At 28.7% G+C, this 24,688-nt stretch overlaps 1 protein-coding gene, 2 long non-coding RNA genes, 3 other non-coding genes and 2 pseudogenes across 12 annotated transcripts; 2 read left to right on the forward strand and 6 right to left on the reverse strand.

Annotated features, from left to right (window-relative positions):
• Window positions 1-2,201: 2,201 nt before the first annotated feature.
• On the forward strand, window positions 2,202-4,589 carry LOC105851839 (uncharacterized). Of its 5 annotated transcripts, none has more exons than XR_012162351.1 (6): window positions 2,202-2,408; window positions 2,625-2,707; window positions 3,590-3,726; window positions 3,815-3,891; window positions 4,057-4,110; window positions 4,199-4,589. It is a non-coding gene; the product is annotated as an uncharacterized lncRNA (long non-coding RNA). The 5 variants fall into 5 exon arrangements; XR_003471923.2 differs by having other exon boundaries at window positions 2,208-2,408; window positions 3,590-3,618; XR_001143582.3 differs by lacking the exon at window positions 2,625-2,707 and having other exon boundaries at window positions 2,217-2,408; window positions 3,590-3,618.
• A 693-nt stretch (window positions 4,590-5,282) lies between these two features.
• LOC101492068 (uncharacterized) lies at window positions 5,283-7,979 on the reverse strand. Of its 3 annotated transcripts, none has more exons than XR_003471920.2 (4): window positions 7,820-7,979; window positions 6,898-7,026; window positions 6,619-6,797; window positions 5,283-6,053 (listed from the first exon to the last, which is right to left on the reverse strand). It is a non-coding gene; the product is annotated as an uncharacterized lncRNA (long non-coding RNA). The 3 variants fall into 3 exon arrangements; XR_012162350.1 differs by having other exon boundaries at window positions 5,283-6,082; XR_003471919.2 differs by having other exon boundaries at window positions 5,283-6,111.
• LOC113785966 (small nucleolar RNA snoR53Y) lies at window positions 7,179-7,253 on the reverse strand. The gene has a single exon (XR_003472149.1). It is a non-coding gene; the product is annotated as a small nucleolar RNA snoR53Y (small nucleolar RNA).
• LOC113785960 (small nucleolar RNA snoR69Y) lies at window positions 7,459-7,555 on the reverse strand. Its single transcript, XR_003472142.1, has one exon. It is a non-coding gene; the product is annotated as a small nucleolar RNA snoR69Y (small nucleolar RNA).
• On the reverse strand, window positions 7,652-7,742 carry LOC113785964 (small nucleolar RNA snoR69Y). Its single transcript, XR_003472147.1, has one exon. It is a non-coding gene; the product is annotated as a small nucleolar RNA snoR69Y (small nucleolar RNA).
• A 2,599-nt stretch (window positions 7,980-10,578) lies between the features above and the next one.
• On the forward strand, window positions 10,579-11,593 carry LOC101501582 (epoxide hydrolase 2-like). The gene is made up of 2 exons (XM_073366138.1): window positions 10,579-10,923; window positions 11,288-11,593. The coding sequence occupies exons 1-2, from the start codon at window positions 10,739-10,741 to the stop codon at window positions 11,532-11,534; spliced, it is 432 nt and encodes a 143-aa protein (XP_073222239.1). The 5' UTR covers window positions 10,579-10,738; the 3' UTR covers window positions 11,535-11,593.
• Window positions 11,578-14,051, reverse strand: LOC101501893 (ATP-dependent 6-phosphofructokinase 3-like; annotated as a pseudogene).
• Window positions 14,052-20,097: 6,046 nt separating this feature from the next.
• LOC101502220 (ATP-dependent 6-phosphofructokinase 6-like) overlaps window positions 20,098-24,688 on the reverse strand; it is a 5,217-nt pseudogene continuing 626 nt past the window's right edge.

Below are 24,688 nucleotides of genomic sequence, written 5' to 3' on the forward strand. Positions count from 1 at the left end.
TCTGGCAAAATGCAAGTAAAATTCAGTTTATCAATCAAGAAAATCAGTAAAGAGAAAATGAGAAAAATAAAAACTCACTTAGCAACTGAGTAGGCAGGGATGTCTAGCAAAGGACTAGGATATGTCTGCAGTAACACCAATAATAATTAAACCATACATTAATTAATAATTAAGTCTTCTACTCCATTCTACCGCAATGATTAAAAATAAATAAAATAAAATGATGAAAATAAATAACACCAAAATTTGGAGAGAGCTCCATAGTTTATGCAAGAAAGTGAGGGTTCTACTATTCTTAATTTAAGTTATTAATAAAATAAAAATAGATAAAAGTAAATTAAATAATATTGATAATCAAAACAATTATTTATGTTACGGGTTAAATAGACTTATATAATCAATTAGATAAATTAACTATGTAAAATAATTAATTAGATAGTGTTACTAACTAATTAATCAAATTAAGATATTTATTATCTCCTCAAACTAGAATGTGTTAAATACATTTTGCTCTTGAAAAATCTCAAGAAAAAAAAAATACTAGAGAAGGAATATGTAATGTCGAAAATTAATCAACTAAAAGAATTTGAAATGTCTAAAATTCATCGACGAAAAAGATGATTTTTGTATTTGACTATTCATATTATGAATAGATGTTAATATGAATAGAATATAAAATGTCAATTAAAGTTATAAAGAATGAAATTTGATTCAACCATCAATGTTTTAGATAGAAGATGAAATGTCAATGAGATTAAAAATAATCATTTTTTTTTTAACAGGGTAAAAATAATGAATTTTGCTTAACCATTCATTTCTTTATGGACATAAGTTAGAATGTCAATTAAGATTAAAATAAACAATAAACTTAGTAGAATGACAATTAAAGCTAAAATATAAAATAAATTTTGTAGACTATCAATTAAAATTAAAAGAAAGAATGAATTTTATAAATTGTCAATGAGACTAATTACAAAGAAAGAATAAATATATCATCAAATTGTGTTCTTGAAAAATATTGATCAAAAAACCCAATCAACAATCTCGCATAGTTCAATCTTTTGTCTTCAGTATTTGTTTCTATTAAATTTTGATGTATAGCTTGAAAATTCACTTAGAATGATCTTTTTCATATTTAGATGAGGAAGTTGATGACTCTGATTTTCATTGTGTCAAGACTCCAATTCATTATATAAAAGTGGTGAGTTTTCAAAAAAATTATTATAAGTGGCATATCTTAATTCTACATTAATTGTTGAGGAGACACAATTTGCTCAAAAACACCATTATCAACCTTTTAATCTAAATATGCTACTGAATCTTCAACCTACACATCAAAATCTACTAAAAACAAATATGAAATATTGTGATTGAGCCATCCGAGATTGTTGATTGACTTTTATCATCAAAATTTATTAAAACTTTTCAAAAACACCAAAAATTTAGTAATCATTTTTATAATTAGCTCATTTAAAAAAATAATTATTTTACAAAATTTATTATTTCTTTTAAACTTAATGCCATGAGAGCTTTGTATGCAGGTTCTTCCTTCTTCTTATTTTTTATTTTTTATTTTTATTTTTGTTGATAATTAACTTTAAATGTATTTAAAGGTAATTTTTGTAAGATTGGGTTAGTATTTTTTATAAAGTGAGTAGAAATCAAACTCGGTAAAACACAATTTTTAATAATGATAAAATATATTTTCATCGGGTTTTATTTATAAAAAATAAAATATTTACAACTGCTTCCACAACAATCGTTAAAAATTAGGAAATGCTATGTTAAGAGAGTCAAAGTAGAAATCTAATTTTAAAAATGGTTCATTCAACTATTTTATTTTATTTTAATTTTTAAACAATTTAACACTGTTAACATTATCTTAAAATTAAAATATAAAATAAATAATAATTTATGTTATTTATACTTTAATCTTGTAAAAGTGAATTTATTTATTTTTTTTCTTATTATTATGTTCTAAAAAGACTTGTTAATATGAATTACAAGAGAAAATAATGAATAAAAATTGGTTAGATTTTTGTTTATAAATAAATAATATACCAAACAAAAAGAAAATAAAAATGATTTTAAAGTAAATATTTGTTGTTACAATTTTAAAATATAAATTTTAATATATTTTTTTACTTTTAAACTTTTAACAAATCCTTTTCACCATGATGGGGTACTTTTTTTTTGCCCTTCCGAAAAGAATGAAATGCATAGAGACCATCCTTTTGCTGTGTTGCGGCATGCTCCTCATATTTACAGATTAGCAAGGGGCCGCAGGCCCTACTTAGTTTATTGTTGGCATTTATCATGAAAAAAGTGGGCGCTGACGGCTCGGCCCCGTTGTTTTATTCCTACACGGCTCGGCCCCGTTTCTAGTACAAAAATTCAGCTCAACAAAGGTATTCATTCATACATTTGGTTATTTGTCTCTATATTTAATCATTTTCTTTTGGTATTATGCACTCTTGTTTTTCATGATATTATGGAAAGTATGTTGTATTGCTCTATGTTTCTATTTATATCGGGATGTCGATTTTGATATTAGTAAGTGAGAGAGCTATGATAGGCCTTACCAGCAAGACAACCCACATTTTAATGCCTTATCCAATTTTCAGATGGTATGTTACTGATGAAACTAGTCATGACTTGCTTATAGGAATATGTAGTTGAAGCTCCTGCCTTATATAAAGAAAACAAGGTAGTACTTTTAATCTCCAATTTTTACCGTCTGCATGCTTCAGGACACCAGAAATTTGTAGCTCTAATTGATAAGTTAATCCAAAAAATTGGAATAGCTAGAGTTTTTGCTGGGTGTGGAATGCCTAATTCATCTATGCTCGAAAGAAGTCAAGAGATTAGAAAGAATGTCCTTAGGTAATATATGTATGCCATGAATAATAGGAAGGATTAGAAAGAATGTCTTTGGTTATTTTAAGGAAATGGCTCTATTACCATTTTCACGAGAGACCTAATTCATCTCCGCTCTAATTTCCTTACAAAACCGAAGTTATGTGAATCCCTCTTTCTTTTATTTATAGCTTCTCTTATCACACCCCAAGCTAACTAACTGACTAGCAAATTCGTTTACTAATAGACTACCTACCAATATGTCCTACATTTTTATGTTTATTTATTCACTTTATTTTTATTGGGGTACTATAGTTTGTTGGCTAATAGATTACCTACCATATGTCCTACAAAACCGACGCTACATATTTTGTTGACTATAGTTCGTTGACTACAAAACCAATATGTCCATAAGTTTGAATCATAATAGAAAAGCTCAACAGCCGTCTTGTATTATTTCGTATGTATTTTATTTTTTTAAATGGGGTTGTTATTCTAACAATGATATATTTTCGTATCACTTCTTTATCTGTATGGTTTTTTCTTTGATGGTAACACAAATGACTACCTCATGGTAATGGCTTACCCTTGTATCTTGTGCACCAAGAGTAAAATTTCTACTTAATATTTTTATTCCATTCCTTAGTTGTTTCTGTTGGCATGATTTAGTTTTTGTTGTCTCCCGGGTCCATTATATATCCAGTAGAAGCAATAAATACTATTCCTTTTGCAGAGTCTAAAAGCCAGCTTCTTGAAGTGCAGGTATGCCAATAATTTTTCATGCTCACTTCTGTCATAATTCTGTTTCTAAATACCATTGCAGAGTCTAAGGCTGCATGCATATATACCATTTCAAGACCCTACCTCGTGGTAGTCTCCTGCAATGAGCCACCCTTTTAACTTTTTCTGTTAATTTAATGTATTTTGTTAGTGGTTAATATCATCTTGTGGTTCATAGATTTGCTATCTGAGTTGATTAGAAGAGAAAAACAAGCAAAGATCAAACTAGAACCAGATATTGATGTCTTCATGAAGGTGAGAAAGAAACTAGCTTTGAACCATTTAATGCTATTATTCTTAATATACCATTCATTTAATTCATATAGTTGAGTGTTTAACATTATATGCTTTTAATTCATATAGTTGAGTGTTTAACATTATATGCGTATGTGTGCATCTCATTGACTTTTGATATATCAGGCAGCTGCAGCTGGAGGCCAGTAGGAAAGTCTGATAATAGATTATATGCTGAAGGTAATACTAGAGAATAAGGTTCTTTAGTGCCAAAAAAAAGTTGGATTATTGACGAAAAATTTAGCTACATTAAAATAAAATTTTGCAGATCTTGGGGTTGGATGGAATGCGGCGAGGTATCTCGGGCGGACAAAGGAAGAGAGTTACAACAGGAGAGATGTTGGTTGGAGCAGCAAAAGTTCTATTAATGGATGAAATATCTACTGGCTTGGATAGCTCCACAACTTTTCAAATTGTGAAATCTATCAGACAATCTATTCACATTTTTGTAGAACTGCAGTTATCTCTTTGTTACAGCCAGCACCAAGAGACTTATGAACTTTTTGATGACATTATTATTTTATCTGATGGTCAAATTGTCTACCAAGGACCACTTGAACATATTCTTGAATTCTTTGATTCTCTTAGTTTCAAATGTCCTGATAGGAAAGGTGTTGCTGACTTCCTTCAAGAAGTAAGTCAAAAGTTTTAATTTTTTATTAACATTATGTATGTGAGTATTCGTTTGTTACAATTTTTTTTAACAAAAAATCGCTTATTTTTAAAAGAAATATCGCTTTTAGGAATTGCTAATCTATTTCTTACATTTTTAAAAAAATGAAAATCTGAATCAGCTTAAAATGAGATAATGTTTTGAGTAACTTCTGATAAAATTATTTCTAATATTATTGACTTAAATTAAGTGTCACTACTCTGACGCTACATTATAAATATAATTGACTTTTATTTTGACTTTAGCGTCGGTCCGCTTACACTACATATTGTCAACTAGCGTCGGTCCGCTTACACTACATATTGTCAACTAGCGTCGGCCATCCGACGCCATAATTCCCCCCAGCTGACGCGGCAACTGACATTTCTAGCGTCGGATGTTTCGATTTTATAGATAGCGTCGGTGTAGCGCAGACCTAGCCGACGCTAATATAGCGTCAGATGGTGGTTTGCCGACGCTAGTCATTAGCTTCGACCGTTTTAGCCTAGATCCGACACCGAAGATAAATTGTTGTTAGCGTCGGCTTTTGGCATGATAGCGTCAGCTTTGGACCGACGCTAAATCTTGTTTTTCTAGTCGTGGAAGACGATGGACATAACTCTTAATTATATAGATTTGTAAAATTTAAAATATATACAAAAAAAAAAAAAAAAATTGTATGTGCATACGCATGTGTCCATCGATACTCAAAGGAACAATCAATAATTAAAAGAATGTTGATGTATATTTTCTGCATTGGAGATTCAAAGTGTATGATCCGAACTATTCCAAGTAATGCTTTTGACAATGCTCAAACCACCACTCTCAATATATTGCTTAGTACCCAACGAATTGTAAACTAAATCCAAATCACATGTGATGAATTTCACAGGTACTTTCACTTTTGCTCCAGTCCATGTTGCAGTAAGCTCCCAATTTATGTCAAAGGCTCGGCCCTTCACGGCTTCCCTGAAAGACCAAGGCTCGGTCCTTCACGGCGTCCTTCACGGCTTCCCTGAAAGACAAAGGCTCAGTCCTTCACGGCTTCCCGACCAACCATTGGTCCTTCACGACTTCCCTCCCTGAATGAGGGACCATTGGTCCTTCACGACTTCCCTCCCTAAATGAGGGACCATTGGTCTTTCACGGCCCGGGTTTGGTCCTTCATGGCTCAAGCTTGGAGCGAACTTGGACCTTCACGGCTTCCCTGAATGACCAACCATTGGTCATTCCTTCAGGTTGGTTGTTTCGGCCCCGTTGTTTTATCCCTACACAGCTTTTATTCCTTCACAGCCCAGTCCGATTGCTTTATTCCTTCACGGCCCGGACATATTGTCAGCCCCGTTGTTTTATTCCTACACAGCTCGGCCCCGTTGTTTTATTCCTACACGGCTCGGCCACGTTGTTTTATTCCTGCACGGCTCGGCCCCGTTGTTTGATTCCTACACGGCTCGGCCCCGTTGTTTTATTCCTACACGGCTCGGCCCCGTTGTTTTATTCCTACACGGCTCGGCCCCGTTGTTTTATTCCTACACGCACAAAAAGAACAAATAAAAGAAAATAAGATCAAATTATAAGAACAATCACAAATTCTGATATCCAAGCGAGTGACAGCTACATTGCTTGAGATACAAAAGTGAAATGCATAAAATCAGATTTCGGAGACAATTAAAGAGTAGTTATAAAAAAGTTCCATAAAAACTTTACTACAGTAAAAAAAAATCATTTGATGCATTGATAATCATGTATTTCAGCATTAGCATGGTTAAAAGTAACATCGATGGTAATAATCACTAATCCTATATAAGAACCAAACAACCTTCAAATAGGCTAAATACAATAATATTATGAGAAAAATAATAGACAATTTGAAAAATAAACCATTTAAAAAGAAAAAAGCTGCAAAGGAAGTTGGATTATGAATTTGGGACTATTACACTAGATTGACAGCAAAAACAAGTCTCCAAAATGAAATTGAAAGATAGCATTAATAACTATGAAAGCAACAAAAGCAAATGTTAATATACGATTCATACCGTGTTCTGTCCAATGGGGGGCCTGAGAACAAGTTGATCAAATGTTAAGCATTCACCACCAGCCTTTTCTATTCTTGGACATGCTGTCTCTGTAAATCTGAGAGCAGTAACTTTAATTGCTGGGACGTGGTATACTCTGATATCATCGGTTACAGCACCAACAACAACCCCAATTTTACCTTCTTACACAAAAAAGAACAGGAAAAATAACATCAAATTATAATCAATCGAACCATAAACAATTACAATTTCTGATATCATATGGAAAGAGACACAAACCTTCCCCTGCATATACTTAATCAATCTTGACAAGGAAAGTGGAGGTCGGTTGACCTTGCTCATGAAAAAGCGTTTGAGTATCACAGCATTGAAATTGCTGTCGGTCCTTCTAACAAGGAAGCGATACAGCTGATAGTGAAATACATATAATCAAATTTCTGAGACACATAAAATGTTAAAATTATTAAACACAATAAAAGAGTAGTTATAAAAAAAGTTTCATAAGAAATTTACAACAGTCTAAAATCATTTGATGCATAACAAGCAATGAATATAGAACTAGTCCCCTCAGTTTAGTGATATTGATAATCATGTATTTCAGCATTAGCATGGTTAAAAGTAACATCAATGGGAATCACTAATTCTATATAAGAACCAAACAACAATCAAAGAGGCTAAATAAAATAATATTATGAGAAATGTAATCGACAATTTGAGTTGAACAAAAATAGAAAGAAAAAAAATATGCAAATAAAGTATTTCAAAGAATTGTTCTATGTACAAATTAAAAAAAGAAAAACATATAATAATATTCAGAGAAAGAGATGATGCAAAAAATAATTCCGAGGCTCAGACAAATGTGTGTTGGAACAAGTTCTAGTCCCTGACCTTTCGGTCTCATAGAGCTGGGATCAAGTTTATCATCATAGCAGCGAAAAATATTACAAAACATAAAATATATGACGGATCTCGTGGATCAAATGACGGTAACAATTAAAAAATAACAAAACATGGTGAGAAAAATAATTAATTTATCAAGGCTCAGACAAATGTGTGTTGGAACTAGTTGTATTCCCTGACCTTGCAGTCTCATAGAGCTGGGATCACATTTATCATCATTCGTCACGTAAAATAAAATAAAATAACACAATATGAATCTCGAATTTCATATCTACGAAAAAATAAGGGAAATGAGAGTAACCTTGACGAGAAGCTTGAGGTAGATATCATTGGATTTAGGTGATGTTCGTTTGGTCTTTTTGTTCTTACCTCCAGCCTTAAGATCGATACCCTGTAACAAATTCAAAGGAAAATTGAATTAAATCAACTAAAAATAGAGATGATAAACAGTACTGGATGGATTCAGAGTGCAAGAACTACCATTGCAGAGGACAGGTAGTGAAAGAGCAAGCTTACGGCTTAAGTATATATTGAACCATTTCTTGGGTTTTCCCTTATGGTGGGCTTTTTTATTTTTAGGATTGGGCTTTGTGTCTATCCATGTCCATCTCTAATTAATTATTTAATTTTTTTTTACATGTTTTATATAAAAATCATCAAAATAATTATAATATATTAATTTAAATTTATTATAAATATTATACAAAGATAAATATTTTATCATTAAATAATTAATTAAAATTAGTGTACTTTTTTTAAAATATTATGAACATAAAATAAGAATAATTATAATATATGATTTATAATTTTTTTTACAATTTAATTTTTTTTACAATTTAATTTTTTTTATATTGTTTTTTTGAAAATGAGTAATCAAATAAGACTTTCAAACATACAATTCATTCAAATGACATAATATTTTTGTACTAATATCATAGTTTTTATATCTTCTAAAAAATAAAATAAATATAATATATTAATTTAAGTTACTTATAAAAATCATACATGACACAAATAATTGTCGCTAAATAATTTATTGAATTAGTATTCTTTTTAACATCAACAACCTAAATATGGGAACAACAATAATGTAATTTACTTACTTTTGATTTTAGAGATTTTTCTATAGTTTACAAAATATATTTTTTATAAAAAAAATTCAAAATAACAACTAAGGGCGAATATCAAAGGAAATTTTTAACAGAATATCCTAGTTTTTAGAATTTGTAACCAAAATGCGGAATATTTACCCGTATATCCTAGTTTTTATGATTTGTAACTAAAATGCCCCACTTTTGAAATCACATACCAAAATACTCTACAATCTGGCATAGTTCAATCTTTTCTCTTCAGTATTTGTTTCTATTAAATTTTGATGTATAGGTTGAAAATTAACTTGAAATGATCTTTTTCATATTTAGATTAAGAAGTTGATGACTCTGATTTCTATTGTGTCAAGACTCCAATTCATTATATAAAAGTGGCGAGTTTCCAAAAAAATTATTATAAGTGGCATATCTTAATTCTACATTAATTGTTGAGGAGACACAATTTGCTCAAAAACACCATTATCAACCTCTTAATCTAAATATGCAACTAAATCTTCAACCTACACATCAAAATCTACTAAACACACAAATATGAAATATTGTGATTGAGTAATCCGAGATTCTTGATTGACTTTTATCATCATAATTTATCAAAAACACTAAAAATTTAGTAATCATTTTTATAATTAGTCTCATTGTCATTTTAAAAAATAATTATTTTAATGCATTCTACAAAATTGATTATTTCTTTTAAACTTAATGCCATGCGAGCTTTGTATGCAGGTTCTTCCTTCTTCTTTTTTTATTAATTCTTTTTTTATTTTTGTTGATAATTAACTTTAAATGTATTTAAAGGTAATTTTTGTAAGACTGGGTTAGTATTTTTTATAAAGTGAGTAGAAATCAAACTCGGTAAAACACAACTTTTAATAACGATAAAATATATTTTGATCGGGCTTTATTTATAAAAAATAAAATATTTACAACTGCTTCCAGAACAATGGTTAAAAATTAGAAAAGGCTATGTTAAGAGAGTCAAAGTAGAAATCTAATTTTAAAAATGGTCCATTCAACTATTTTATTTTATTTTAATTTTTAAACAAATTAACACTGTTAACATTATCTTAAAATTAAAATATAAAATAAATAATAATTTATGTTATTTATACTTTAAGCTTGTAAAAGTGAATTTATTTATTGTTTTTTCTTATTATTATGATCTAAAAAGACTTGTTAATATGAATTACAAGAGAAAATAATAAATAAAAATTGATTAGATTTTTGTTTATAAATAAATAATATACCAAACAAAAATATAAAAAAAAAATGATTTTAAAGTAAATATTTGTTTTTACAATTTCAAAATATAAATTTTAATATATTTTTTTACTTTTAAACTTTTAACAAATCCTTTTCACCATGATGGGGTATTTTTTTTTGCCCTTCCGAAAAGAATGAGATGCATAGGGGACCATTAGTTGTCTGTTGGCATTTATCATAAATAAAGTCAGCGATGTCATTTGAAGCATTTAATTTTGTCAGCAATAAATCTGACAAAATATACTCGAAAGCAACTAGCCAACTACTTGTTTGTAATTATTGCTTATTCCAAAATCATCTTTCTAGTTTCAGTTTCAGAAATATTTCTTTCCCATTTATGAGATGCAGATAATAAGACAGACAAAAAATAAAACCATCATTCTGAGAATAAATCCATTTTTGTTTGATTATCCAAATGTTAGATTTTTAACTTGGTTACCATTTGCCTTAAATAAATGGAGGGTTTTGATTAAGTAAATAACATTTTTATTTTGATATAGTATTATCATTCTATAAATCACAAACATTGTATGTGTCATTAATAAAGGCAAAATAGTATTTTTAATAATTTGATGGTTATAATTGATTGATAATTTTTTACATCGACTTATGTATAATATGAATTAAATTCTATAAATAATTAAGATGAAATACAAAATTTTAGTTAATGTAAAACAATGCATCTAGCTTGAAAATTGATAACTGAAGAAATGGGATTAATTTCAAATAGAGAGACATTAAAGTTGGTTGATGGTTATCTGATTCTAGAATATTTATTGTGCATGTGACAGGAACCTGGGAAAGCAGAAGGTGAATTTGCCAAAGTGGGGGCAGAACTGTTGCTTAAGGGCATGCTGACAAGTCGTAGAACTGGGCCACCAATCCTACCCAAAGAAGGAATGGGTTCTAATCTAGATCCTTCAAGTCCACATCCACTCCCTTCATGGCTCTCCCAAGAAGATCTGTCTTACTATGCTTCTAAATTTGATAAATCAGGATTCACTGGTCCCCTTAACTACTATAGAAATCTCAACTTGTAATTCTTTCTTACTTTCTCATTTTCCATATTTACTACATGCTCCCTTCTCCATCATTCACGTGTCATTTATATTTCTTATATCTACATATACATTCTTTTATTCCACCTTTAGTCCTCCAAATATTAAAGGTGTACAGTTTTGATATCACATGATACATTACTGTTACATTTCAAATATTGACTAACTAAAATTGGACAATCTTAATATAGTGAAACTAATAGTACAATTCTATATCTATGTAGTGTACCCGTTGTGAAATTCTTTTCGAGACTGTTGTAAATTGATCATTGATATTTTGGAGAACATTTGTAAAATTAGTATTAATATCAGTTTATTTAATAATAATTGTAATTTTGACAGAAATTGGGAGCTTACTACAGCATGGACTGGAGCAAAAGTGAAAGTACATGTGAAATTCATCACAGGTGATTTGGATTTAGTTTACAATTCGTTGGGCACTAAGCAATATATTGAGAGCAGTGGTTTCAAGAGAGATGTGCCAAATTTGGAAGAAGTTGTTATTCAAGAAGGTGTTGTTCACTTCAACAACCAAGAAGCTGCTGAGGATATCACCAATCACATTTATGAATTTATCAAGAAGTTCTGATTTTGTCACTTGTTTTAGTTAAAAATCATCTTCTAATAAATAATTACGCCGCAATTTGCAAGCTAGCTCGTTGCTATTAAGTGTTATTTGTACTAATCGTGATTGTGTTGTTATGGAAACTTTTTCTTTGTTTGTATTTGGATCCTCTTCTTAAATCTAATGGTTCCTACCTCTACAGCGTTATACCGTAGTTTTAGAGGATTATGGTTCGTTTTCGTTTTGCACTCTAGATTGTAACTCTTGATCTAATGAACTTAAAATTATTTTCTTATATGTTTTTGTTTTTGCTTCAATTACTTGTCAATTGTGACTACTCAATTATCAAAATTGGATGAAGATACCCTTTTAAAATGTTTAGATTCGCTCCCCGTTAAAATATTAAATTATTATGTTTTAAGGGAAAAGTCATGGAAAGAAAATATTTTCTAGATTTATGATACGTGATCGTGTCGAGTTGATAGTAGTGGTCTTTTTATTTATCGCTCTACTTTTAAAATACACAATTACCATGTGACTATTTTCTTTGAGTCTTTTATCTATATATTCATAAAGTTCACCCAGTGGCGGAGCTTGATAAAAAAATTTGGGGTGGCCGACATAAAAATATAATATATAATAAATTAAATATATAAATAATATTATATAACAAAAAATTAAATTGTAATAAATATAAGGTGAACTATCAAACACCTTATATTCAACAACAAAACTAAAACACTTTATATATGCAACAACAAAACTAAAACACTTTTTATAGACAAAAATACTCGAACAAAAATGCAACAAAACTCAAACACCTTATATTCAGCAAAAAAAACTCAAACACTTCATGAACATAAAATCAAACATCTTATGTGCAACAAAAAAAACCAAAACACTTCATATGGACATAAAATCAAACACCTTATGTGCAACACAAAAACTCTAAACAAAAATCAGCACTAATGTCTAATTGAAACTCCAAATCAAAGCTTCAAACTCAACACTAACAAAATAACCTTTAAATTTCATGCTAACTGAACAAATAAGCAAAAAGTAGAATTACACACAAATATGGGGCACTGCCATATAAGTTAAATTCTAACACCGGAGCGACGATCTGAAAATTAACAGAATTGAAATCAAAATAAACTAACTAACAGAGGAGCGACTCGAATTAACAGAATTCCAAATCAAAATTAACTAATAAAAATCAGTACTAATAAAATAGAAATCCCAATCTTTTGAACAAAGCAGCAACACGATCTGGAGACAGATGAAGTTGCGGCGAACAGAGAGGCAAGAGCGAACGGCCACGAAGGCAGTCAGGCAGAGGCGGCCGCAGGCCCGCAGCAAATAGAGAAGCGATTGATTCCTGATCTGGCAGAGAAGCAGAGAAGTGATCTGAGGCGGCAGCGCGATTGTTGTGATTTCTGGAGAAGGGAGAGAGAAAGGTTGTAACTTTGCAAAAGGGAGAGAGAGATGAAGGCTTGGAAGAGAGAGGAAGGCTTGGGGTGGCCGCTGCCCCCCTGTCCCTACTAAGCTCCGCCACTGAGTCCACCAGAACCTTCTAGATAAAAAGGTGACTTTGGAATCAAGCAACAATTCACATCTCTACTTGCAAGAGTAGCATACATTGCAATAGATCCTGCACATTGAATTAATGCATATATGACATAATGCGTGAAAAAAGGTTACATAATATAATTTAAAGGACTGTTACCACTATATCAACCCATTAGCTTGACGACACATATACCATTTTCGACACTTTCAACTTAACATGTGTTGCATTTATAGCACCTCCTCAACAACGGTGTCTAATCCAAAGGACTTATCAATAATCTATTAAACAAGAAAGAAGAATTAAACCAATGAGTAGTAATAAATGGATTCAAATTATACAAATATGCAAGAAAAAGGACATACTAGGATATCATTATTTGCGGTTTTTGGGATTCCTACAACTTAACATTTTAGACAAGTTTGGTAGTCTCATTTAAATTATAATACCTCAAAAAAATTAGATGCACCCTTCTGAATTCCATCTCCTCCAATTATATAAACCTAAAAATATTTACAAGGATGTTAATGAATTTGTACAATACAAAAAAAAGTATATTATTAATTGTAAAATAGAAATGAACCTGATTGATTCGTCGATCTTGAATATTGTCAACAATATTGTTTGTGTCATGTCCTCCTCGTGAAATACCAAGGATAGTTCCACTTCTCTTATTGTGAGGAACTGTCTCATCAACATTCACAAATTATTGTCCGGCAAAATGCAAGTAAAATTCAGTTTATCAATCAAGAAAATCAGTAAAGAGAAAATGAGAAAAATAAAAACTCACTTAGCAACTGAGTAGGCAGGGATGTCTAGCAAAGGACTAGGATATGTCTGCAGTAACACCAATAATAATTAAACCATACATTAATTAATAATTAAGTCTTCTACTCCATTCTACCGCAATGATTAAAAATAAATAAAATAAAATGATGAAAATAAATAACACCAAAATTTGGAGAGAGCTCCATAGTTTATGCAAGAAATTGAGGGTTCTACTATTCTTAATTTAAGTTATTAATAAAATAAAAATAGATAAAAGTAAATTAAATAATATTGATAATCAAAACAATTATTTATGTTACAGGTTAAATAGACTTATATAATCAATTAGATACATTAATTATGTAAAATAATTAATTAGATAGTGTTACTAACTAATTAACCAAATTAAAATATCTATTATCTCCTCAAACTAGAATGTGTTAAATACATTTTGCTCTTGAAAAATCTCAAGAAAAAAAAAATACCGGAGAAGGAATATGTAATGTCGAAAATTAATCAACTAAAAGAATTTGAAATGTCTAAAATTCATTGACGAAAAAGATGATTTTTGTATTTGAGTATTCATATTATGAATAGATGTTAATATAAATAGAATATAAAATATCAATTAAAGTTATAAAGAATGAAATTTGATTCAACCATCGATGTTTTAGATAGAAGATGAAATGTCAATGAGACTAAAAATAATTATATTTTTTTTAACAGAGTAAAAATAATGAATTTTGCTTAACCATTCATTTCTTTATGGACATAAGTTAGAATGTCAATTAAGATTAAAATAAACAATAAACTTAGTAGAATAGCAATTAAAGCTAAAATATAAAATAAATTTTGTAGACTATCAATTAAAATTAAAAGAAAGAATGAATTTTATAAATTGTCAATGAGACTAATTACAAAGAAAGAATAAATATATCATCAAATTGTGTTCTTGAAAAATATTGATAAAAAAACCCAATCAACAATCTCGCATAGTTCAATCTTTTGTCTTCAGTATTTGTTTCTATTAAATTTTGATGTATAGGTTGAAAATTCACTTAAAATGATCTTTTTCATATTTAGATGAGGAAGTTGATGACTCTGATTTCCATTGTGTCAAGACTCCAATTCATTATATAAAAGTGGTGAGTTTTCAAAAAAATTATTATAAGTGGCATATCTTAATTCTACATTAATTGTTGAGGAGACACAATTTGCTCAAAAACACCATTATCAACCTCTTAATCCAAATATGCAACTGAATCTTCAACCTACACATCAAAATCTACTAAAAACAAATATGAAATATTGTGATTGAGCCATCCGAGATTGTTGATTGACTTTTATCATCAAAATTTATTAAAACTTTTCAAAAACACCAAAAATTTAGTAATCATTTTTATAATTAGCTCATTTAAAAAAATAATTATTTTACAAAATTTATTATTTCTTTTAAACTTAATGCCATGCGAGCTTTGTATGCAGGTTCTTCCTTCTTCTTTTTTTTTTAATTTATTTTTGTTGACAATTAACTTTAAATGTATTTAAAGGTAATTTTTGTAAGATTGAGTTAGTATTTTTTATAAAGTGGGTAGAAATCAAACTCGGTAAAACACAATTTTTAATAATGATAAAATATATTTTCATCGGGCTTTATTTATAAAAAATAAAATATTTACAACTGCTTCCACAACAATCGTTAAAAATTAGGAAAGGCTATGTTAAGAGAGTCAAAGTAGAAATCTAATTTTAAAAATGGTCCATTCAACTATTTTATTTTATTTTAATTTTTAAACAAATTAACACTGTTAACATTATCTTAAAATTAAAATATAAAATAAATAATAATTTATGTTATTTATACTTTAAGCTTGTAAAAGTGAATTTATTTATTTTTTTCTTATTATTATGATCTAAAAAGACTTGTTAATATGAATTACAAGAGAAAATAATAAATAAAAATTGGTTAGATTTTTGTTTATAAATAATATACCAAACAAAAATAAAATAAAAATGATTTTAAAGTAAATATTTGTTTTTACAATTTCAAAATATAAATTTTAATATATTTTTTTACTTTTAAACTTTTAACAAATCCTTTTCACCATGATGGGGTATTTTTTTTTGCCTTTCCGAAAAGAATGAGATGCATAGGGGACCATTAGTTGTCTGTTGGCATTTATCATAAATAAAGTCAGCGGTGTCATTTGAAGCATTTAATTTTGTGAGCAATAAATCTGACAAATTATACCAGAAAGCAACTAGCCAACTACTTGTTTGTAATTATTGCTTATTCCAAAATCATCTTTCTAGTTTCAGTTTCAGAAATATTCCTTCCCCATTTATGAGATACAGATAATAGGACAGACAAAAAATAAAACCTTAAATCCATTTTTGTTTGGTTATCCAAATGTTAGATTTTTAACTTGGTTACCATTTGCCTTAAATAAATGGAGGGTTTTGATTAAGTAAATAACATTTTTATTTTGATATAGTATTATCATTCTATAAATCACAAACATTGTCTGTGTCATTAATAAAGGCAAAATAGTATTTTTAACTTGGATACCAAAAAATACTAATCTTGTGAGGAACTATCTCATCAACATTCACAAATTATTGTCTGGCAAAATGCAAGTAAAATTCAGTTTATCAATCAAGAAAATCAGTAAATATATCATCAAATTGTGTTCCTGAAAAATATTGATCAGAAAACCAAATCAACAATCTGGCATAGTTCAATCTTTTCTCTTCAGTATTTGTTTCTATTAAATTTTGATGTATAGGTTGAAAATTAACTTGAAATGATCTTTTTCATATTTAGATTAAGAAGTTGATGACTCTGATTTCTATTGTGTCAAGACTCCAATTCATTATATAAAAGTGGCGAGTTTCCAAAAAAATTATTATAAGTGGCATATCTTAATTCTACATTAATTGTTGAGGAGACACAATTTGCTCAAAAACACCATTATCAACCTCTTAATCTAAATATGCAACTAAATCTTCAACCTACACATCAAAATCTACTAAACACACAAATATGAAATATTGTGATTGAGTAATCCGAGATTCTTGATTGACTTTTATCATCATAATTTATCAAAAACACTAAAAATTTAGTAATCATTTTTATAATTAGTCTCATTGTCATTTTAAAAAATAATTATTTTAATGCATTCTACAAAATTGATTATTTCTTTTAAACTTAATGCCATGCGAGCTTTGTATGCAGGTTCTTCCTTCTTCTTTTTTTATTAATTCTTTTTTTATTTTTGTTGATAATTAACTTTAAATGTATTTAAAGGTAATTTTTGTAAGACTGGGTTAGTATTTTTTATAAAGTGAGTAGAAATCAAACTCGGTAAAACACAACTTTTAATAACGATAAAATATATTTTGATCGGGCTTTATTTATAAAAAATAAAATATTTACAACTGCTTCCAGAACAATGGTTAAAAATTAGAAAAGGCTATGTTAAGAGAGTCAAAGTAGAAATCTAATTTTAAAAATGGTCCATTCAACTATTTTATTTTATTTTAATTTTTAAACAAATTAACACTGTTAACATTATCTTAAAATTAAAATATAAAATAAATAATAATTTATGTTATTTATACTTTAAGCTTGTAAAAGTGAATTTATTTATTTTTTTCTTATTATTATGATCTAAAAAGACTTGTTAATATGAATTACAAGAGAAAATAATAAATAAAAATTGGTTAGGTTTTTGTTTATAAATAATATACCAAACAAAAATAAAATAAAAATGATTTTAAAGTAAATATTTGTTTTTACAATTTCAAAATATAAATTTTAATATATTTTTTTACTTTTAAACTTTTAACAAATCCTTTTCACCATGATGGGGTATTTTTTTTTTGCCTTTCCGAAAAGAATGAGATGCATAGGGGACCATTAGTTGTCTGTTGGCATTTATCATAAATAAAGTCAGCGGTGTCATTTGAAGCATTTAATTTTGTGAGCAATAAATCTGACAAATTATACCAGAAAGCAACTAGCCAACTACTTGTTTGTAATTATTGCTTATTCCAAAATCATCTTTCTAGTTTCAGTTTCAGAAATATTCCTTCCCCATTTATGAGATACAGATAATAGGACGGACAAAAAATAAAACCTTAAATCCATTTTTGTTTGGTTATCCAAATGTTAGATTTTTAACTTGGTTACCATTTGCCTTAAATAAATGGAGGGTTTTGATTAAGTAAATAACATTTTTATTTTGATATAGTATTATCATTCTATAAATCACAAACATTGTATGTGTCATTAATAAAGGCAAAATAGTATTTTTAACTTGGATACCAAAAAATACTAATCTTGTGAGGAACTATCTCATCAACATTCACAAATTATTGTCTGGCAAAATGCAAGTAAAATTCAGTTTATCAATCAAGAAAATCAGTAAATATATCATCAAATTGTGTTCCTGAAAAATATTGATCAGAAAACCAAATCAACAATCTGGCATAGTTCAATCTTTTCTCTTCAGTATTTGTTTCTATATTAAATTTTGATGTATTGGTTGAAAATTAACTTGAAATGATCTTTTTCATATTTAGATTAAGAAGTTGATGACTCTGATTTCTATTGTGTCAAGACTCCAATTCATTATATAAAAGTGGCGAGTTTCCAAAAAAATTATTATAAGTGGCATATCTTAATTCTACATTAATTGTTGAGGAGACACAATTTGCTCAAAAACACCATTATCAACCTCTTAATCTAAATATGCAACTGAATCTTCAACCTACACATCAAAATCTACTAAACACACAAATATGAAATATTGTGATTGAGTAATCCGAGATTCTTGATTGACTTTTATCATCAAAATTTATTAAAACTTTTCAAAAACACTAAAAATTTAGTAATCATTTTTATAATTAGTCTCATTGTCATTTTAAAAAATAATTATTTTAATGCATTCTACAAAATTGATTATTTCTTTTAAACTTAATGCCATGCGAGCTTTGTATGCATGTTCTTCCTTCTTCTTTTTTTATTAATTCTTTTTTTATTTTTGTTGATAATTAACTTTAAATGTATTTAATAAATAAAAAATATTAAATTGATAAATTTTAAATTACTAATTAATTAAACATTAATTGATAAAATTTATTTATAATTAAGAATGTCTTTTTATATTTTTAATTTAATTAAAGAGTAATTTTACCACATACTTCAATTAACTTAATATATATCAGCTAATTTTACAAAACAAAACTTCAGTTTATTTTTGGATGAACTTTTAATTTGTAAAAAGTTCTTAAATTGATTGTTTCTAGAGATTATTTAGTAGTACTCGTTAAGAAATAATTTAACCGACATTTTCGATTTTTGAAGAATAGATTTAGTTCATATTTATAATATTACAATTTTCGAAGCATGCAAAGGGTCTAGATGTAAAAGATAATAAAGTAATAATATAAGGGTAACTAATAGAATGAGATGTAACGGAAACCATCCAAATCAATTGCATTATTTTTTAACATCCAAACAATGAAATAGGATCCCCACCCTTTTCACTTTATACCACTTCATTTTATGAGAACAGAAAAGTCAAAGTAAATGGTAACAGTTAAATAGACATGATCTTGGGATAATTACTTGCTATTATATGTTTTGAGATTTAAGTTAAAAAGTTTAAAAATCATGTAAAAAAACAATTTGATTTCATTTTATTCTACAATGATTTTTTTTTTAAAATTTAAATTTTAAAACTAAAAATCATAAACTTAGAATCACTACGAAAATAAATGTATATCAAGTATCAACACTAACGAAATTTATTATTATTTTTCTACTTGAGTGTAATTTATTACTTTTTTTTCTACATTATTCAAGTAGAAAACCATCTACATATAGAATCAATAGTTTTTCAACTTAGCACATTTCATCCTTCTCCACATGGTTAAACCACTAAACATGGATGAATGGATAATATATTCAAACTAACGAAGTTCATTTCTGGACAGAGCAAAGTCCATTATAATTATGAAGCATACAAGTAACAAAATGAAACATTTTTTAATCAAATCAATTATTTAACATTCAAATTATTTTTAAAACAATTGTCAATACATTTCAACTATATTACTCACTTATCATCGACGTCCAAACATTTATTCATTAAGAATAATGAGAAAATACACATTTATTCAATAAAAATAATAAGAGAATACAAAACGTTGGAGGGATTAGACCAAAACCCAACGTAAATAGTCAAGGGTACAAGCAACATCTACCTTGTTAAAAATCTTATCAGAAAAACCAAAGAGATAAAACATTGGTGAATGAAACAGTGGAAAGCAAACAAAATTCTATTCTCTTTAACACGGAATGATCCTGCTAGGATGAGTTTCAATTAGCAAGTGATTGCGGGAAAAATGGGACTGATTTCGTCGACAGAAGTTTCTTCTGAACAATGTCAATCTGTCAACTGGTCTAATGAGTTTTCTCCTTTTATGTCGTCTTTATCACCCTTGGCATTCATAAAGCTAGGTTGATTTGTTGAAGATAATAGTCTAGACCACATTCTATCAGTTATCACAATATTGTTCTGTTTCTCTGTGATTCTCTGCATATCAATGCAATAAAATATAAGAGTTACCAAATGAGTACCATTCCTCCAGCCAAAATGTGATAAATATAGCTATAACATGTTAAAGTAACCAATCAAAAGTCATCATTTGAACAAAAAAAACTATATCATGTTGAATGAACTCACATAGAAAGGTATATAAGTTTGTTTTCCATTGACAAGTCCACTTGTAAAGCCAGTGTAACCTGCCATTGCTCCATGAATAGCACTTTGAGCAAGAAGTGTGCAATAAACATTGTCGGAAGCATTACTTGGAACAGCTCGGATCATATAAGTTGGATCTGCAACGCAGAAAAGATACATCAACATTCTTTCAGTTATTGATTACTCCTTTGAATATCGATGGACGCATGCGTGTATACACACAAATTTATTTTTTTACATATTTTAATTTTTACAAACCTATATACTTGAGAGTTATGTCCAACATCTTCTCTTTGGCAAAATGATCCTGGAAGATCGAAAAGCTTAAAGTAAGCGCCCAAAAAATATCTTCAAAAACATTAGTCCCTCTGTCCCAAAATGACGATCGTATTTGACTATTTTATACACATAGAAGAAATAACAATCAAACCTTAATATTTTGGGATATCCATGGACCAACATCTTGAAGAAGGTTGTTTCCAGAAGCATCATGTTTGTCGACGGATGGCGTGCTTTTGGAAATAAGTTCTTGTCCAGCACCTTCAGCAACCACAATCACCATGTGACCATTTTCTTTGAGTTTTTTCTCTATATATTCATAAAGTCCACCAGGGCCTTCTAGGTAAAAAGGTGACTCTGGAATCAAGCAACAATCCACATCTCTACTTGCAAGAGTAGCATACATTGCAATAGATCCTGTACATTGAATTAATGCATATAGGAAACAATGCTTGATTAGATACAAATACAAATAACATAAGAATACATGTGTATTTTTATAACAAAATGCATGAAAAAAGGTAACATAATGTAACTTAAAGGATTGTTACCACTATATCGACCCATTAGCTTGACGACGCCTATACCATTTTCGACACTTTCAGCTTCAGCATGTGCTGCATTTATAGCACGTTGAGCCTCCTCAACAGCAGTGTCAAATCCAAAGGACTTATCAATAATCTATTAAGCAAGAAAGAAGAATTTAACCAATGAGTAGTAACAAATGGATTCAAATTATACAAATGTGCAAGAAAAAGGACTTACTGGGATATCGTTATCTATGGTTTTTGGGATTCCTACAACTGAACATTTGAGACCACGCCTTCTTACTTCCTGTATTGATAATCAAGACTATAAATATCTTATTTCAAAATTGACAAGTTTGGTAGTCTCATTTAAATTATAAATACCTCAAAAATTTCAGATGCACCCCTCTGAGTTCCATCTCCTCCAATTATATAAACCTAAAATATTCACAAGTATATTAATAAATTTGTAAATATACAACAACAAAAAGTATATTGTTAATTGGTAAATAGAAATGAACCTGATTGATTCCTCGATCTTGAATATTGTCAACAATCTTTTTTGTGTCATGTCCTCCTCGTGAAGTACCAAGGATAGTTCCACCCCTTTTATGTATGTTATTAACACTTGAAGGAGTTAAACTGATTGTATTACGACCATAGAAACCTTTGTATCCTCCCTTCATATCAAAGCATTTTCTTAATTAAATACAGACAAATAATAACTAAAGATGACAAAATTTACGCTAAAATAAAGCGCTTTTATGTACCTCAATTCCGAGAATTGTGTTGACACCATACATATGGTGTAAACCACAAACTAATTCCCTTATGACAGTGTTGAGTCCAGGACATAGACCTCCACATGTAACAATAGCAACTTCAACTTCATCTGATTTAAAATACACCTGAATGTCCAATTTCAAAAGCCAATAAATATATTTAATCATTAAACAACTAAACTCACACAACATAAAAAAATAAAAATATTTCATGGATATTCACTTTTTCGTATGCCTATGCCTGAGTAATCGCGTACAAAAATGTGATAAATTCAATTAAGTATATGGTTGTTTTTGAATATTGTGGTTAATTCTATAAATGAATTAATTATATTTTTTGCCGTGATTTAAACTAATCATTTATTCAACTAAGTTAACTATATTTTTTCACATGATTAAAAGTGTGGTGCGGATATTAAAAAAATAGATGTTCGTGTATCATTACTACATAGAAAATTACCTTTTGACGCGGTCCCGCAAGCCGAAAATGAACTCCAATTGGTAGGGGTGTTCAAAAAAACCAAAAACTGAACCAAACTGCCGAACCGAACCGAACCGAACTGGTTTTGAACTGAACTGGTTTAAGAACCGAACTGTTTTCGAACTGATTTTGTAAAACCAGAACTGAACCGAACCGGTTTTTCAATTCAAAAAACCGAACCGAACCGGTTTTTTGTTTAAAAAAACCAAACCGAACCGGTTTTTATTTCAAAAAACTTGAACCGAATTTTTTTTAGTCGTAATTAGGGGTAATTATGAAAATTTTGGCCTATATGAACAAAAAAATTAAGTTAAACCAGTTCGGTTCGGTTCAAAATAATAAACCGGTGCACCACTTTTATAAACCGGTTCGGTTCGGTTCTTTGAACTGAAAACCGGTTCAGTTCAGTTTTTCCAAACTGAAAAACAGTTCGGTTCAATTTTCAAATGGTTCTAGTGCAAAACTGAACTTTGCCCACCCCTACCAATTGGACTATCTTTGTGAACAACAACCTGTGAAGAATCAAAATAAAATGGAAATTAATGACATATAAGTTAAGATAACAAAGAACATTCCACCAGCTTCACAGAAACCTCTTGATTACAAGATTTTGGTTAAGAATTTTTAAATATTCACTCCTACAAGTTATTGACAAGTTTGTGCATTTTCTATTAAAGAGTAAATTCGTACAAAATCACAATCAACTAATGTGAAAATTAAAAGCGTAATTTTGACAAAATCACGGTGAATTTTTATAATTTTATCGATTTTAAATACCCATAACTAAACATGGAACAAATTGATTATGGAATGATTTTAGGTAGCTTTTTCTCTTAAACCATATAAATTGTAGGGTGACCCTACTTGTTATTGCAGATGCAATACCACCAGAGTATATAGATTAGTTAATAATTAAAGTTACAAATTACAATTAAAAGCTACTGCTTAAAATCAATTCTATAACCAACAGAAAATTACGTTGGAAATAAAAAATACAAACCTTGTGAGGAACTGTCTCATCAACATTCACAAAATATTGTCTGGCAAAATGATAGTAATATTCAGTTCATCAATCAAGAAAATCAGTAAAGAGAAAATGAGAAAAATAAAAACTCACTTAGCAACTGAGTAGGCAGGGATGTCTAGCAAAGGACTAGGATATGTCTGCAGTAACACCAATAATAATTAAACCATACATTAATTAATAATTAAGTCTTCTACTCCATAAAAAAATATAGTTTTCTACCACAATGATTTAAAATAAATAAAATAAAATGATGAAAATAAATAACACCAAAAATTGGAGAGAGCTCCATAAGGGTTTAATTTAAGTTATTAATAAAATAGAAATGAATAAAAGTAAATTAAAAAATATTGATAATCAAAATAATTATTTATGTTAAAGGTTAAATAGACTTATATAGTCAATTAGATAAATTAATTATGTAAAATAATTAATTAGATAGTGTAACTAACCAACTAACTAAATTAAGATATCTAATGTCCCCTCAAACTAAACTAGAATGTGTTTAATACATTTCGTGTTGAAAAATCTCAAGAAAGAAATATCGGAGAAGACATCGACTAAAAGGAATCTGTAATGTCGAAAATCAATCAACTAAAAGAATCTGAAATGCCTAGAATTTATCGACGAAAAATACAATTTTTGTGTTTGACTATTTATATTATGAATAAATGTTAATATGGATAAAGTATGAAATAACAAGTTAGAAAAAATAAAATTTGATATAAGCTGAAATCTCAATGAGACTAAAAATAATGATTTTTTATTTTTTCTTTCTTTTATAGCGTAAAAAATTTGGCTTAATCATCCATTTCTTTATGAACATAAATAATAAGACTTAAATATATAATAAACTTTCAGCAAATTGATGTATAAGTTGAAGATTCACTTGAAATGATTTTTTCATATTTAGAGTAATAGGTTGATGACCTAATTCACTCCAAACTACTACAGAATAAATTATTTGTATTTCTTCCGAT

This window comes from Cicer arietinum, chromosome 3, assembly GCF_000331145.2.
Source record: "Cicer arietinum cultivar CDC Frontier isolate Library 1 chromosome 3, Cicar.CDCFrontier_v2.0, whole genome shotgun sequence".
NCBI classification, from domain to species: Eukaryota; Viridiplantae; Streptophyta; class Magnoliopsida; order Fabales; family Fabaceae; genus Cicer; species Cicer arietinum.

Coding starts and splice junctions, on each gene's coding strand:
- LOC101501582 (XM_073366138.1), top strand. CDS start 10,739: ATGCTGACAAGTCGTAGAACTGGGCCACCAATCCTACCCAAAGAAGGA. Junction 10,924..11,287: donor TACTATAGAAATCTCAACTT/GTAATTCTTTCT, acceptor TAATTTTGACAG/AAATTGGGAGCTTACTACAG.